Source organism: Ctenocephalides felis, unplaced genomic scaffold (genome assembly GCF_003426905.1).
Source record: "Ctenocephalides felis isolate EL2017-DRISC unplaced genomic scaffold, ASM342690v1 CF-g0.4_SCAFFOLD_00845, whole genome shotgun sequence".
NCBI classification, from domain to species: Eukaryota; Metazoa; Arthropoda; class Insecta; order Siphonaptera; family Pulicidae; genus Ctenocephalides; species Ctenocephalides felis.
This window is the reverse complement of record NW_020536999.1, coordinates 46,136,501-46,155,148: the sequence shown is the minus strand read 5'-3', so window position 1 is coordinate 46,155,148 and position 18,648 is coordinate 46,136,501. Positions and strand designations below refer to the sequence as shown.

The 18,648-nt window shown below is 28.3% G+C and overlaps 2 protein-coding genes and 3 pseudogenes across 2 annotated transcripts; 2 read left to right on the top strand and 3 right to left on the bottom strand.

The window, feature by feature from the left end:
• LOC113384201 overlaps positions 1-1,043 on the bottom strand; it is a 2,208-nt pseudogene extending 1,165 nt beyond the window's left edge.
• Positions 1,044-2,034: 991 nt separating this feature from the next.
• Positions 2,035-2,939, top strand: LOC113384185 (methyltransferase-like protein 4; the record flags this gene model as incomplete). Its single annotated transcript, XM_026622089.1, is given in 5 exon segments — positions 2,035-2,134; positions 2,137-2,166; positions 2,261-2,396; positions 2,549-2,727; positions 2,800-2,939. Coding segments are annotated over 5 exon segments (585 nt in total), but the record flags the coding sequence as incomplete, so codon positions are not given.
• Positions 2,940-3,162: 223 nt separating this feature from the next.
• LOC113384169 (UDP-glucose 4-epimerase-like) lies at positions 3,163-8,276 on the bottom strand. Its single transcript, XM_026622088.1, is given in 9 exon segments — positions 3,163-3,236; positions 3,552-3,702; positions 3,705-3,746; positions 3,871-3,962; positions 4,305-4,482; positions 4,689-4,865; positions 5,533-5,646; positions 5,736-5,795; positions 8,091-8,276. Coding segments are annotated over 9 exon segments (1,074 nt in total).
• Positions 8,277-14,352: 6,076 nt separating this feature from the next.
• On the bottom strand, positions 14,353-16,735 carry LOC113363610 (annotated as a pseudogene).
• A 422-nt stretch (positions 16,736-17,157) lies between these two features.
• Positions 17,158-18,246, top strand: LOC113384153 (annotated as a pseudogene).
• The last annotated feature ends 402 nt before the right edge of the window (positions 18,247-18,648 follow it).

Genomic DNA, 18,648 nt, shown 5'->3' with positions numbered 1-18,648 from the left:
AAATTTTTTGCCATAGACAACATGTTTTCTGCTATTTTTTCTTGCATAGAATGATGATACTTAATTAATACATCAAGATCTTCCCTGAGCTAGCTTCTGAATTTCCAACAGATGATGTTTGCCGCAACGAATGCAGAGTCCGATAGTAAATCTGGAATGAATAATTAATTAACAATTGAAACAAATACCTAAAGATAAACTTATTTTATTATTATTTCGAGATTACTATGTCTTTTCAATACTTTATAGCAATGGTTGATTACACAAAGAGATTATATAAAGGTTTTTATACAGAAAATATGCTTATTATTGATCTATTCATCATTCTTTCAGCTTATCTTATACATAGTGTATAAAGGTTAATGAAATTAAAGTTTATAAGATTATTAAAGCAAATCCAAAATATAATGCTTTAATCGTGCAAAAGGCTTATTATAATAAAAAACATTACAAGGTAGAACGAGAAAATAAAAGCCTACATATAATAATTTTTAATAATTAGTTATTTGGGTGGTTGTAGGTATATAACGACAATTCATCAAAAAAGCTTGTGTATCTAAAAAGGTTTAAATTCCCAGATCAGTTTACTGTCTACTTGTACGATTTTATATAATTTTTAATTGTTTCAATTAGGAATCAATGGAATATATCATATCAATATAATAGTCTAAAGAACTTTAGATAACCATAATCTTTAAATGATTCACCTCTTCTCTTCCACTCCAAATAATTCATCTTTGAGTTGTTTCTCAAATTTACTAGTACTTTTTTGATGAATTTCTTTTGTAACTGGATTTGTTTCAGTAGTAGCAACACCATGCGATAATAATTGTTACGGCCAGAATCTTTTCAGTAGCGTTTTCTATATGTGTTTCAGTTTTAATTAAGCCTTTTAGAAAAGTACACCTTCTGATATAATCTGTCAAAACCTCTTTTTCTGGTTTACAAGTTCTAAAATTTTAAAATCTTTAAAGTAACACTATGAAAAAAATATATGACAAAAACAGTACTTACACTGGCATACTATGCCAGTCTTTTATCATTTTTTCTAAGGATTTATATATGTTTCTAATCGCCAATCCCTATTTAAAATCATCATTAGCCTTATTTCACATTTATTTAAAAGTCTTTCGACATTGATTTCTAGCCTGGATGGCCCCCATTTTATTGAATTTTTATTATTTAACTTAAACATAAATATATTTTGTGTTTAAGTAAGCACATGTATGACTTAAGATTAAAAGTAAGAAGAATGGTATAAATATTTAGCAAGTGACGTTTCAATTTTAAATTTGAGGTTAGATTTTCAAACAAATTTAACCTCTTTAGTATTATTATTATTTTATTTATCAATATTACAAACTAAATAATTATAATATTAAAACTGCTTATAACAGTAACTTTCAGCAAAACTACATTGTGATAAAATATGATTTAGAAACCCAACATGAGTATTCTTTTGAGTAGTGATGCAGGCTGGCTTATAGATCAAGAAAATTTTATAAATCTTAATATTAAGTCTATCAAATGTGATGGAATTTCAAAAAGTTTATCGTTAACCCATCTTTGTTTAATATAAATTCACAATTTTTAAGACCAATCAGCAAGAGCAGTCTGAAGATAATATAAAACCTAAAAAGAGAAAACTGTCCTGCAAAACATTCATCGATACGTGTAATTTAAATGAGACTGTTAGTATAATATACTTTTAAAATATTTCTTTACATATATTATTTATTATAATCACACAATATAACTTTCACTTATCTTTTTTTTAATATCTGATATTAAAATAATAATCATTTTTAGATTTATTAGTTCAACTAAAATTAGTTGAAATTATTAAACAAGCAAGACAATTAGGATATATCAGTACATTTCATGGTTCTGCAAAAGATGAAAATAAATCTGCAAAATTAATTTTCAAATGAATTTTACAAGGACCATCTTCTATTGATTTGCTAAATATTCTAAGGGTGGAAATAATAACTCCAATGATAATTTACTTGTGATATTAAATGATGAAAAATTATTATACCTGCAAATTGCAACTTCTATAGTTACGATATTAGAGAAATGAAGAACCACTTAGACTTTTCGATACAGTATGATTTGATTGCACTGGACCCTCCTTGGTGAATAAACATATCAGAAGGAAAAAATCCCAGGATTAGGATTAAGGTTTTAAAATATAATAAATGCTAATGATTTAATATATAATTAAAAGATTAATTAAATATCTTAGCTCTTTGAAAAATTTATTATTCTTGCAGTTATAATATGCTTGAAAACTCAGAACTACTAATTTGCCCCATTAAAAAACTTTTGAAACATAATGGAATTGTTTTAATTTGGTGTACTAATTCACCAAGCCACTTGACTTATATATCAACGATGTTCTTTTTCCTGAATGGAATTTAACAAAAGAAGCTATTTGGTATTGGGTTAAAGTATGTACTTTTTTTTAAGTCAGTTCATGATAAAATATATTGATCAAATAATAGTTATTTTATTTATGTTTCTTATTCTATAATATAGATAACAAAAGATGTAAACCTATATGTGATTTTTCAAAACCGCCTGTTAAGCAACCATTTGAACAAATAATAATTGGCCTTTTAATGTGGAAATATATCAATGATGATTGCGATTTCAAAATAATACCAGATCAAAAAATTATTGTCAGCGTACCAAGTGCTTTGCATTCGCATAAGCCAAATTTAACAGGTTGGTTTACAAAATGATTGCAAAAATAAATAATAAATCATAAAACATAACTGAAATTTTAATTTATTACAGAAATATTGACACAGTTTTTACCGGATACTCCAATGTGTCTGGAGTTGTTTGCTAGAAGTCTTCAAAGAAATTGGACATCATATGGATTTGAACCGTTAAGATTACAACATATAAGTCTTTTCAAACAAGAAGCTGATTAGTTTTATCATGAATTTTATTATTAATATTTTATCATTTAAGTCCATCATTTATTGTGAGTATTCATAAAATGTTCAATAAAGGATGTAACTTAATTTTAATATATTTTATTAGAAAATGAAATTTTTGTACAAATTTCACATCTGGTAATATAAATATTAAAATATTTTTATTGATGTAAAACTATTTAAATCAGTCTAGCTAATTTTAAACATTTATATTAAGTTATTTATGACCATTAATGGCACCTCCTCTGTATCCATCAGGATTTTTAGTTTGCCATCGCCAAAAGTCAGTACCTAAATAAATTAGCGATGATTAAAATTGAGCTTATCCTAGAGAAATGATTTGAAAAAAAAAATGTTTTTGAGAAAGGATTTAAGAATGAAGAAAAGAAATCTTTTACCAATAATATTATATAAATTATATAAAAAAGAATTCAGCACTTTAAAGATTTTGCAACTGGTTTAGTGGGTTGTTGCCCATAAAAAGTGTGAATAATATTTACTATACTAGTCATAATAGCTATTATGAATACTAATACAGTTAGTTATTAAATGGAATAACGAGTATTAAATATTTTAGTAAATAATTTAAAAATGTTATTTTCTTACACATTTCTTCTAGGCTGTATTGGGTTTTCCAACCCAATTCCTTATGGGCCATTTCTGGATCAGCAAACATAGAAGTAATGTCTCCTTCTCGCCTATCTGTTATCACATAAGGGACAGTAGTTCCAGTGACACGTTCAAAAGTTTTAACTAAAATTCCAGCACTGAGACTCCTTTGCCGGTCCCCAAGTTGTAAAACTATATTAAAAATTATATTGCATTATCCTATAGTATGATATAAACTTATCATAACATATTAAAAATATTATAAATATATTATGCTGCGCTTAGAAATGCGTATCAGCATACCTTAGACACTTGCCTTGAGTCTTAAGTGATTATTATTGAGTTTAGATAGAGCAGCAACGTGACCTACTGCCAAATCCATAACGTGAATATAATCTCTTATACCTGAAAGAAAATATTTCATTAAAAATTATACATTTTTATTAATATCATAGATTCAAGACATTATATATTTATTTATTTAATTATTTCACCACAAACAATAAGTATTATTTAAAAAAAATTAATTGAAAGAATTCTACTTTTAAAATAATACTCTCAAAATTGAATATTTTGCTCATTTCAGAAACAAGTCACATTAACAAAATCGCTGAATTTACAAACACAATTATAGATTTAACTAAGCATTTTGATCTTGAATGTGTGCATTTAAATACAACAATTGCAACTATTTTATAGAATACAATTAATTATTTAACTAAATGATTTATTTAAAATAATTTTACCTTGTGCCATCTTTAGTTTCATAATCTCCACCAAAAATGGTTAGTTCTTTCTTTTTTCCAATGGCCACTTGAGCAATATAAGGCATTAGATTTGTGAAAGCTTTTGTAGGATCTTCTCCAATCAAACCAGAAGAATGTGCACCGACAGGGTTGAAATAACGCAAAGCAATTATATTCCATTTCTAAAAAGATAACAATACATAACAATTGTGAAATAAATTATTGCACATCCAAATATAATAAATTATATACTATTTAAAGAAAAACTATTATATAAACCATAAAACATTAAAAATGATAGAGTGTATAGCAAGTAATTTGGAAACTTCAAACTTTTGGGAAAATTTAGGAAAAATACTCTTCTTTAAAACTTAATTTTTCAATTTACCTGATCAGCTAAGCTGATGTCTTTCAACATCTCCTCAATAAAATACTTTGTTCTTCCGTATACATTAGTAACCTTTCCGGTTTCATGATTTTCGGTAATTGGCAACGTTTCTGGTTCCCCATAAACTGTACATGAACTCGAAAATACCAACTGATAACATTCATGGGATTCCATTACCTTCAAGTAATACATATAAGTGAAAATAAAATTAGATAATTGAAAAGAAAGTATGAATGCAACTAAAGAAAGTTTATTAGATAAGGCCACGTTGATTGAGAGTTCTTATTTAAATAATTGGTAATTGATATATAATAAATATTGCAGAATAATGTAATTGTTTAAAAAAAAAATGAATTTTTGAATAGCAATCTAAGGCACACTACTTAAATAAAAATGTACCTTAGAATTTTTTTTTTTTTTAATTTCAATAATTATTACAACTGCTAATTTATTAACATCAAGTAATATTGATAAATAATAATATAAATTTAAATTGGTCATATTGTTTTAATTCCAAAACCGTTATTATGTAACTTATAATTATGAAATCCGAAACGCTAAATAATTTAAATATGATATAAATATTTACTCTAAATAACTTATAGATAAATAACTTGAATAAAATTCTTCGGACAATAAATTTGCAATTGAGATAATTATTGCTTCTAGAAAAAAAACTGAACGCGAAGTAAAAATCCGGGACCGTCCCGATCAAAACCATTATACCTCTTTTTACAATTTTACATTAAATTATTGACACAATAGCTGTGAGTATATTTTTCTATATAAAATATATTCACTTTAATAAATGCTTTTATAAATTTAAGTAAAAAGTCATCGTTACCTCTAAGAGATTAATCATTCCCACTAAGTTATTCTTATAATACAGCAATGGTAACTTCATAGACTCTCCAACAGCTTTCATTGCCGCAAAGTGTATAACGCAATCTATATGATTCTGAAATGATTTTGTTTACAGTTAATTAAAATGAAGAAAAATTCTTAATTAGTTAATTAACATGAAGTGCAAATAAATATTTAATATACCTCTTTAAAAATCTTGTCTATACTGTCACGGTCTAACATATCACAACGGTAGAAAGGAACCTGCAAAAATAAACCATTAATGTGGATATTTACCATTATTTGATAATATTTTGAATTTTTAACTTCCCGTAGGGAAAGTTATAGTAATCGGAAAAAAATCAAAAATGAAAATTTTTGTATATCTTTACATTTCAAAGGCTTCTGAATATTTTGGCATACTTTGGCAAAAAAAATGAATGTATGTGTGTGTGTATGTATATATGTGTGGATACAATTTTTCGTCCACGATTTCGAGCGCATGAATCAACCGATTTGAATGACTCAAAAAATATTCCATTCCTACTGACGGGGGAGACATGCTGATTAGTTTTTGACAAAGACAGGTCCAACCGTTTCGGAGGTACGGAGCAAAAAGTACAAAAAATACAAATCGAGGTTTTGCGAAAACGCAGTATCCGATTTGAATGATCTAAAAAACTTTCAATTTGTAAAGGTGCGTCCACACCTAACGAACGAACACGAATGAACATAAATGAACGTACCATAACGAACGGCAACAGCATAGTGTGGACGCCACGACGATCACGAACGAACATAAACATACATGGCGAGCAATGTTCCGCAACTTGTCGGTACATCAAAGGGAATTGTTCGTTCATGTTTGAACTCGTATGTGCAGTGTGGACGCTACCACGAATGTAGACAAACATTTTTCTTTTTTGATGTTAAAATGTGCAGTCATGCATTAATTTATGTTGTGTTTATTATAAGATATTGTTGTTATTGACAAATTTTGTGAATTTGATGACTTTAAATAATTCTGCTCTTTCCCGCCACTTTGAATAATAAATCTGACGTTTCACCGTACATCCTCGAACAAAAAGATTTAAGCCCTCACTGCTTTGAGGCGTTTGTTTGGAATTATTCGCGTTTGTTCGTGTTCCTGTTCGTTCTTCTTTGCATTTTCGTGTTCGACATGTTCGTTCGTGTTCGTTCGTTAGGTGTGGACGCACCTTAATGATTGGCAGAAGAGGTGATTAGTTTTGGCAAAGGCAGGTCCAGCAATTTCGAAGATACAAGGCTAAATGTGCAAGAAATGGTAGTTTTTGAGAGAACTAAGCGTCCGATTTGAATGATTCAAAGAACTTTATGCTTGTTTTAACAAAATAATTACTTTTGGAAAAAAAAGCTTTGTTTAAAATTTTATTTTCCAAAATTCCAATTCAGAATTCAGATTTTAATTTTAATTCTGACTAACAAAAGCTCACTTATATACTTCAAATTAATATATTATATTATTTTATTATATTATATATATTAATTTTGTAATTAATTAAGTTTATATAATTCTTATAAATATTTGAAAATGTTACAGTATTTATAATAATCTATTTAAAAACATTTTAACATTCCTCGAACATTTCGTTACGGTACGGAAAGTTCCAGCAATTTGCCTTGAGGCACGATGCCATACACCACTAGTTAACTTCCCGTAAGGCAAGTTATAGTGATCGCAAAAAAATTGAAAATGAAAATTTTTATAGATCTTTACGTTTCAAAACCTTCTGAACATTTAAAGAAAAAATGGATGTATGTGTGTGTGTGTGCGTGTATGTATGTATGAACACGGATCAACCGATTTGAATAATTTAAAAATCATTCAATTCGTATTAATAAGGAGACGTGCTGATTAGTTTTTGGAGAAGGCAGGTCTAGCCGTTCCGAAGATACGGGCCAAAAAGTGCCAAAAACGGTAACTCAGTTTTTAAGAGAACGGAGCGTCCGATTTGAATAATTCAAAAAACATTCTATTTGTATTGACTAAATGAAGAACCGGTCAAATTTTCATGAAGGCAGGTCTAGCGATTTCGGAGATCTAATAAAAAAAGTAAACAAAAATTCCATTTGGCGGTCAAAAATGATCATTAGACATATGCACATCAAATTATCAGATATTCTATAGAGATTTTAACAATAAGTATAAATTTTGTTTGCACTCCTATGGGTTCCGTACCAATGTTTACGCATTAGACGGCGACGCGGCGCTTTGATATTTCGTCTTTATGCAGTTAAAGCAGTACGATTGCTTTGAAAAAATGTTCAGAATTTCCAAAATATTTCAAAATAAATGATTTAAGATAGAATGATTTAATATGGTTCGAAATTCTATTAAAAGTTTCAAATAATTGATCAACTTTTATTGATTATTATTATTGATTATTTTTAATTACTCGAATTTTGAATTGCGGTACGGAAAGTTCCAGCAATTTGCCTTAAGGCACGATGCCCTAATTGCCTTAAGACACAATTCCACTTACAGATAGTTTGATAATATTCTGAATTTTTATGAAGTACCTTTCTTCCTGTTATCTGTTCAACCCTCTTGAGAGCGCTAGCACCCCCGAATTCGTCATCGACGCTGTTAGCGAAATTGTCCGCCGCAATAACGTCGTAGCCCGCCTCTTGCAAGGCTACGACGCAATGACTTCCGATGTATCCGGCACCGCCGGTCACAAACACTACTTTTCGATTTGAAGACATGCTGAAATATAATTATAAATTCAATAAATAGCATCTAAAAGGTTATCAATCTCTGTCTGGGAAATTAGCAACGATATGTAATTCTGTCATTCATTCTTTAGTTGCTTGTGTGTACACAAGCTATTCGTATAATGACGCTGACGGACATTGATGCGCCAATACGTGGACTGGCTCAAGGTCTATTAGTAGAATAATTATGGCTTTATACTTCTTTAAATTATCTCTGCATGATGTACTAACCATTGCTGTCCAAATCATATGTTCCATTATATTATTATTTATAACAACAGGTTTACATTGAAAGCTTGTCTTTTTTAATTAAATTTCGTGTAAAAATTGCAATTTTCTTTCTTATTATTTTAGCAGTTCTTTATTAGATATAAGCCTTATACCCTACTTTATATCCGCAGTAAAAACCTTAAATGGGGTGAAAATAGAATTTTTGGGGTAAAAATGTATATATTTTTAGGTAATATTTACTGTATTTGTTACGTTAACACATGGGGGTAATCTCTCTCCGCCATAGGATAATATCAACTCAAACAAAAATATTTTGGGGTAATGATTACAAAAGTTTCCCGACCGATGTCTTATATTATAAGACAAGAAATACATTTTAACTGAATGTTATATTCATAAAATTGTCGTTTGAAATTTTAAATAAGTTAACTTATTTCTAGAAAAGCTGCTAGAATTGAGCACCGCTTATTGAACCGCTTATTTATACACCAACAAATATCACATTATTTTATCAATGCTTTAATTTTTGCTGATTTCAGAAAAATATTTTAAAATCTCAAACTATTTTTAAATACTTATCTAGTATTTATATAATTAAACTAATTAAATATCAATATTAATCATATATATATATAATTCTTTAAAAATTTACATGGGCACAAGAATCGAGAAGTTCTTCAACTTTATATAGAATGGATTCGATTTATTCTTTTAAATAATTGCACACAAATTTCAATAATTGATTCTATAAAATAATTAACAAGTTTGTAACATAACAATGCTTAAAATTTACTTACAATATCGATATAGAACACTGTAAGCGTTCTAGCGCCCTAGAGAGAAATTTTATCAAAGAGAGAAACCTTAGCGCCCTAGAGAGAAATTTTATCAAAATTCCAGAAGAGTAAACCTGAGGTTCTCCTTGTTTAGGTATATATATATTTGATTTGCATGTATCAATACGTAATATTATATGTATTCTTATATGATATTATAATGATCTTTTGTAGTCTTTGCAACTGCTGATCTAAAAAAACGGCATTTGCTTTTAAGATGTTCTTTGAATAGCTGAATTTTTAAATCTAATTTTATATTAATTTTCAATTTGAAATATCTAAGTTTAATTTAAAAAAAAACATTATTATTTCGCTACCATTTAAACCAAATGCCCTTTAACTCGTACCGTTACACTATGAGCGCCTGTAATATGAGAGATTTTTTTGATATATGACCATGTTCAACGGATCTTGTATTGAATGCGTCGGAACCGGAAACAATTATAATTCAAATTTGGAAATTACAGTTATTAGTACAATTGCGCAAGCATGATAGAAATCGTCAAATCGAAAAAAAATCATAAAACTTTACTATTTACATATTTTGATTTATATCGAACAATCTATATATAATTAAAATCTGACTGCGAAGGCATTCAGTGATTTTAGTGATTAATATGCAGATATAAAATTTTAATATCTTCCCAGTGATAGTCATGTTAAGATTAAAAAATGAACACTCACAAATGTATAGTTTTTTAATTTGTCTCATTCAATATAAAGTATATCTGTATTAGTTCTAACAATAATTTATCCTTTCCTATATAATATATACTAATGTTTTAAGTTTAATATATTAAAATGTAAGGCTAATCGTCTATTTATTCTACGTATACATTTCGAAGTCATTAGTATTAATTATTAATTATTATCAATAAAAAAACACGAATACATACACAATCTTTAGAAATATTATGCGAAGTTCTTTAATGAATGTTTACTGAACTGAATGCTTAATTATATCTGCATAAGAATGAATATAATTTTATATTCACATCAAAACTAATTCAGGGTATTAAAATCAAGGTTTGATTTCTTGGATTTACCGTCAGATTATATTACCGAGAGCTTTTCCTGATGCACCGCATTATATATTTCAGCCATAATATTTTAATTTAATCTTTCATTATTAAATATTTAATTTTGTACATCTTATATATAAAAATGAATTGCAAAATGTGTTGGTAAGCGCATAACTCAACAACGCCTGGACCAAGTTTGGCAATTCTTTTTTTAAAATGTTCGTTGAAGTCCAAGGATGGTTCTTACGGCGAGAAAAAATCGAATAATTGCCTGGGGATGAATGTGCAATATTGTAAAAATAAATGGAAAAAATTGCAGAAAACGACAAGGTATTGTTTAAAGCTCATATTATAAATCGCTCATATTATAAATGTATATGCATTTTGGCGCGAAGAGTAATTTAAAAAACAATAATTATTATTTTTAGGTAAACGGTAAATATTAGTATATTATATTAAAAAATTGTAGACATGGGTACAAGACAACGTCTGTCGGGTCATCTAGTATATAAATAAAATTGTTCAATTATTAAAATAATTATTTGAGGAAAATATAAAATTGAATAATTATCCATAATAAATGCTCAATTAAGAAATAGTAATGGAATCATTGATGATTAATTGTTGAATTAAATTGATTAATTAATTGAATCAATGAATTAATATAGTAATAATGAATTAATAATCAACCCTATTAATTTATATCGATGAGTGCAATTGTAATTGTATCATTTGTAAGAAATTTTATTATTATATGGCCAAGAATAAAATAAGAACAATATTATATAAATAGTAGTAATTAAATTAAAATTACAAAGCTTTACAAGAAAATTAATAAAAAAAATCTCACTTGCTAAAAAACCTTGTATCCTGTATCCAAAAATGTCACCTAATTTATTATATCACACGATATGTCGAAGTTTAATCATTTGAATACCAGTTTAAATGTTAAAACTCACAGAGCACATCACCACGCGTTCTTATGAAAGACATTTGTAGATTTGAACAAAATTCCACTTGGGCACCATCAACAACGATCGCACTATGTCGAAATACAAAATTCTATTGAATAACGGCTAACGGGCTAAATTACGAACACATCTAACAAAATTCACATATGAATCCGATTCTGATGTTAATGTGTTAGTCCCACCATTTCGGACTTCTTTCTTAAACTCACGTGTAAGCAGAATGTTAAATTCTTATTCACAGGTCACTGACGCTTCTTCGGTACTTGCCAATTATCACAGTCTGCACTAAATCCACACTTATATGTTTGTTTGCAAATATTTACAATATAATTTTACGGTTTTATTAATGTAGTAATATTTATGAAAATGGAAAATTCTACGAAATACTTTTAGTTTCATCGACATTAATTTGAATTTCTTTTGCTCGTAGACAAAAGAACGATGAGCGCAACCGGTTTGTGTAACAGTATATATATTTCTTTTACGCGACAGAGGTGCGCAATATTTCTTGAGCGTAATTGATTAATTACGTCCAACCAATTCGATAATTAACGAATTGATTCATCACGACCAATAATCAAATAATTGGCGCATCTTGGCGGGGCACCGTATAAAACTTGGTTTGGAGGCCCTTATAAAATCAAAGGCTTACAAATTAAAATACAAGAATGTATTGATCATTATCATATTTGTGTCACTTTTTTCATAAAATATTTCCAGATATTTCAAACTAAATATACGCTTTTTTAACTTTTCGTTATAGTAATGGGCCGATAATCGAAAATGAAAATTTTTGCATTTCTCCACGTTTTAAAGGTTTCTGAACATTTTGGCATACCTCAGAAAAATGGATGTGTGTGTGTCCGTATTTTTTCATTCACGTTTTCGGGCGCACGGATTAACCGATTTGAATGGTTAAATAAAGATTCGATACCTATTGATAGGGAGATGTGCTGATTAGTTTTTGGCAAAGGCAGGTCCAACTGTTACGGAGATAAAGAGTAAAGAGTGCAATCTAAAAACATTCAATTTGTAATGATTAGGAGAAGTGATGATTAGTTTTTGGCAAAGGCAGGTCCAGCCATTTCGAAGATACAGAGACAGTTTTTAAAAGAAACAAGCATCCGATATAAATGATTCAAAAAAAAATCTGCTCGGGTTGACGAAACAATTGCTTTTGGAAAAAAAATGTATTTAAATTTGTTTTTCATATTTTTTTTTCCAATTTTATTTTTTTTTGTATATCGAAAATAATTCAGATTTCAATTTTAATTCTGGTTAAAGTCTTAAAGCTCACTTATATACTTTAATGAACAATTTTAGCTTTGTTATTCAGTTTATATAATTCTTAAAGATTAGTCTATTTTACAGAATTTATAATAAGCTATTTGAAAACATTTAATATTCCTCAAACATTTTGCTACGGTACGGGAAATTCCAGCAATTTGCCTTAAGGCACGATGCCATACACTATTATTTTCGGCAAACTGTAAATTTATTTATAACTGATGATGTCTTTAGCTTTTTCTAAAGTTTCATGAACGCAATCGTTACAAGGAATTAATATAAACTGTTTTTCTAAACTTGTGCCATATGTGAAGTAAAAAATAGGAGTAGTTATTAATTTTTACTTACCCACGTTGGAAGGTCCGCCACATGTATGTCTATGTTCCGGCAGTCGGGAACCGGGGAGCCCATTGATTGCGCCATGCCCTTGTTCTTCACTCATTTTCGTATTTGTTAAAGATCTACAATTAGTTAATTAGAATAAATAATAATTAGATGGCATTAATCTTAATGTATTCACAATAACTGCTGTATATTTTTACTCACAGTAAGAGATTTATACTCATTGTTGTAGATTGATAATCACTATTTTAGATTCATTACACTCACAGTAAAGAATTTACTACACTCTTAGACAGTCATAGATTTACAATGACTGTAATAGATTTACACTCATTGTCGTAAATTTACTACACTCATTGCAGTATATATTTATATAGAAAATAAAAAAGTGTATTATTAACAAACAATTCAAATTGAGTACTATACATTTTCTTTGATTTTCGGCAAACTGATTTATTCTGAGATTTATAACTTCAATATTTCTAAAGTTTCTGCCTATATAATTAATAAAATCAAAAAAGATGTTATTAATTTTTGCTTATTCACATTGGGGCTTCGTGGCTTGAAGTCTCCATATAAATTGATAGCTATACCATGTTGTTGACTGAATTTTGAATACATAATTACAATAATTATTTCAATTCACATCTGACTTTAATATGGCTGATGTCGAAACACAATTTTACTCTTGTAATCTACTCTAATGATAGTTTTACTGATAATCTGCAGGTATCATACAAATAACTGTACTATAACGTTTTATAAAAAAAAAACTATTAAATTTTTTATATATGAAAATTATAGACAAACGCGTGTATCTATTTTCTTAAATGATTTATTTTGATATATGGATCAAAATATTATACAAAATTAATTTGAATTATTATAATTAACATATGAACAAACTATGAAAAGCTACTGTTAGACTTATACTCTCAATAAGTTATTTTTCACTACACAATTTGGCAACTTTTTACTGATACTTCGATACTTGTAATAAATGTTAAGGCACATAAAGCAATACACATCTTATTATAGCCATAAATCTAATATATACACTAGGCTATATAAAAAATCGTATCTTAACTGGATATAGCAATACAGTCTTAATTATCTTCGTAAATGTTAATAATGAATTGAAAATAATATGCCGCAAAATCGAAAAGCTTGCATAGCCTTAAAAAATTTAATTAGAAATAAATATTGGTATCTGAAATTGTAAGATAAATTTGTTCTCCAGATACACTGAAACTGCACAAGCTTTTCATTGTAAGTAACATGAGATTATAACTTTGATCATGTATAGTTAAAATATTCTAATTATCTGAATAGTTTAAAAAAATATATAATATATAACTTGCAAAATACTTCTATGTGTTACAGCTTAATAAGCATAATAAAATTTTTCAATCGTGTTATAGCTAAAATTGTCCAACTAATATATTCATATCTAATATATAATCTTTGAAAGAATTTGAAAAGTTCAAAATTTTTTCTAAGAACTACCAAGTTATATAAAAGAATTGTAAAATCATGTGACTGGATTTTAAAATGTTTCGATAAAGAATTCAAAGCAAAGCAATTAAAAATCACAGAATGACATCCTAAAATTAAATATTTTACATATATACACTGTACAGCTCACAGCCTATTGAAATGTCTGGTGTAACAATATCGATCTGAGCCTTTTGTTATGTATTTAAAATAGCATTTAATGATGTACGTTGCTGTATTAAACTTTTGTCATGGCTAGTCAGTAATTCCTCATCTGCAGATAGCAAATCTTCACTTTCTGAATCTACTTCTTTAGTTTTTCTAATAGATCGATATTTAACCTACAAGTGAATAATAAATAAAACTATATTGATGATAGAATATATAAGACTTTCTTAATCATTTCAGCTTTTCACCAAATTTCCATAGATGATTTCAAGATTTAATTTTATGGTTAAACCTGTGAAACATCAATACACCTTGGAATTGTGATAAAATTCAATAATGAAAAATTTAAAACAATGAGAAATTGAGAGGATTTCGAGAATGTACACAAAAAGTTTCAGTCAAAAATAAGAGTAATTTGAGAAATATGAAAATCTATGTACATATTAATGTTCTATGCAAAAATAATTATTAAAACACATAATTTATGTGCATGAAGATAAAAGAAATTGAATTAAAACAATCAAATGATGAGGGAGCTTATTAAAAAAATCATCCACCATTCACTCAAAGACCAAGCCAAAATGAAAATAAATAGATCAGCAATTTCTATACAAGTCACTGATGCTTGTTCATTTTCACACAATTGCATATTTTAAAGAATCTACATATATTTACAACAAATTGTATTGAAACAAACAAAAAATTAAGCATTTGACTGATATTAGATTAATGCACTATGTAATAAAATAATATTAAATGAAGTTGTTACATGTTTTAGCAAAAATGTATTTCACAAAAATATTTATATATCCACAACCACACATTCAGTTATCAAAGCCATACATAACTTTTATTAACATGCTTTAGTAACATTAACGAAACATAACATCTTTAATCAGGTACCACATTAGTGATCATGCATTAAAGTTCTAATTCACAACTACCTTCACTCTTTGCAGCAGACTTTGCTCAGCTAAAGCGTTTCGACCACGTCTCGAACTATGGCGCATTAAGAAGTTGTCAGTAACCCAAAATATTAATATCTAAAAATATTAAACCATGTAGATTAAATTACTTAATGTCTTGTTAAATTAATAAAGAAACTTACATTTACAAAAAATGGTATAACCAACATAACAACAGCAAGTTCAACTTTGGGATTTGATATAGGTGACAATATAAACATCCGGACTTTGTCCCAAAAGTCTAACTGTATCAGAAGTGTTATACTAATTTTGACAATTATCATAAGTCCTACATATACACAGCACTGTGACAACCATGCATTAATTGATGGTGGTTTTCCTACAAAAAAAATTATATATCAGTATTCTATTTAAATTTATTAGATATAATTACACTAAATAAAACTTTTACTCCAGATACATACCATATTCCCCAAAATTTATAGACTCCCATCTCTTTGCTCTAGCAAGGTATTGTGAAATACGAATTCCTATATAAATAATCAGCAGGCCAATAGAAGAATCCAGTAAAAAGTTTATAATGTACCTAATAATATAACAAAATTGCATTAACCATATATTGGTGATACAGATAATAATAGTTTTCATAAATATTATATTCACCAGGTGCATGGATCTCCTTGAAATTGACCCGCTAAATAAACATTGGCTAAATGTATGACTAACGCACCCATACCTTGCTTGCTAGTATCATAAAACCAAATTATCCATGGTCGTCTTTCAAATCTTGGCTCACAAAAACGTTTTGCTGTAAATGTGTAAATACATTCATAATAGTAATCATTGACAGTTATAGCCAGAAAAATCATGCTTATATAGTTACCAATGAGACATGTGAATGCTAAACAAGCAAGAAGCACTTGTAGAACCAGCCGAACATATCTGTCAGGGCATCTTTGCTACAATGCAAATTGGACCATTGTGGCCCATTTTGCAGTATGGAGTCAGTTTTATTTAGGAAAGAAGTTTGCATGTTTATAAGTTATACTTTAATCCCAAAATTCACATATTTATAATAAATGTGATGGAGCGCAAAAATTTATGTAGAAGTAATTATGTGAAATAGTGACTTTAAATATAACATCATTTGTATAAAGTGAAATTGTTTTAATATAAAACTTCCGAATTTAAAAAGAAAAATGAACTGTCAAAAATCTTGCACTTTGAACTGTCAAAAAAGTCATGGCCTTTGTATATCATGGGCACGGGTTACCACGTTTGTAGAGAAAACGTCATGCATTATTTTTTAATAATATATTTAGCGTATTAAAATATATCTGCTATAGATAACGTTTTTGAATGAAATAACTTTGATTAATTTAATAAAATTATCTCCAATGATATAAAAAATATAAAATTTTAATAGTGCATTTTTTTATTATCTGGCAACCCTGAAGAAATTGTTCGCAATCGCATATCTACAGGAAACTGCCTTTGGATTTCCTTTTTACCTTACCGCTGTCGTCTGCGGTCGTATTCTTGATGAGATATTTATTTAAATCTTTGTACATCAATTTACATATATCTAAATTAAGGCAGGCTTAAATAAATAAGAAAAATGCCTCCAAAGTTTGATCCAACAGAAGTAAAGATCGGTATGTGAAAGTATTCCAATATCGTTTTATTTAACTTTCCACAGTATGTTTATCTATTTACATTATATTAATTTAGTGTACTTGAGATGTGTCGGAGGAGAAGTGGTGCTACATCATCTGGCCCCCAAATTGGTCCATTGGGTCTGGTAAGTTTAATAAATACAAATTTGTCAACATAACCTAAATTGGACAGCATAACGTAGCATGCTATATTAAAATATTTCTGGGTACTAATTCAAATAAAATTCTAGTCTCCAAAGAAAGTTGGTGATGATATTGCTAAGGCTACCGGGGATTGGAAGGTTTGAAAATTACTGTTCAGTTGTCCATCCAAAACAGGCAAGCAACTATCTCAGTAGTACCTTCAGCTGCTCTTTATTTTAAAGCATTGAAGGAACCCCCTCGTGACCGCAAGAAGCAAAAGAACAGTAAGTACATTTATATAAAATCATTTTAAGCTTAGATTTTATTTTCAACTTAGGTTAGGGCTCAATTTGCATATTGCTTCATTTGACATTGTTATTAGAAACATTAGTTTTTCAATTTCTTCAATTTTATTTTTCTTACTATTCCGTACTTATCTTACATTCTTTTAATTGGTACTTTATAATTACTTTACAATGTGCCCTAATATATGCTGTGGAAGTTAATGCTTTATGTTGTGTTGATCTTGGTTTCTATCTAATGTTTTTAAAAATAGAACATTTATGGAATTAAAGTTTCTTAAATGCAGTTCGAACAGTATTTGGTGAAGTGTTTCATAATAAGTTTCATGAAGAATAAATTGTTATATGTGATGCCATATACCATTGTTGTTTTCTAGTTAAACACAATGGCAATATCACTTTTGATGACATAGTTGCGATTGCCCGCCAAATGAGACCTCGTTCCATGGCTCGTGAATTATCAGGAACGATCAAAGAGGTTTTGGGAACAGCACAAAGTGTAGGATGCACCATTGATGGCAGGGCACCACATGATTTAATAGATGACATAAATGATGGAACTCTTGAATGTCCTGCTGCCTAAATAATACAATAATATTGTACAAAATACCTATGTGGTTTTTATTTTAATTATTTATTTGTTTCAAAATTCATATTTTTTGAATTTTGGATTACTTTACATAGCATTGTTATGCTTGTTCTAGGAAACTGTTTTTAATTAGATATAATTCTGATCTTTCGAAAGATTGAGTTCAAGTTTTAAGTTTTTCTTCGTGTTGAAAGTTTCTTACTTTTTAACAATTTGCTTGAAATTAATCACTCAAAAATGTGAATGCAAAAGTGTTTTAGTTTCAAACCGTTCTTTTTTGCATGTGATAAAAACCAATAGCTTAATTAACAAATAAATTAGTGTTTGCTGGCTTGTGTTACCATTTACAATTTGTTAGAGTTGTTAGGGGGGGTAATAATGTTAATGAGTGACAAA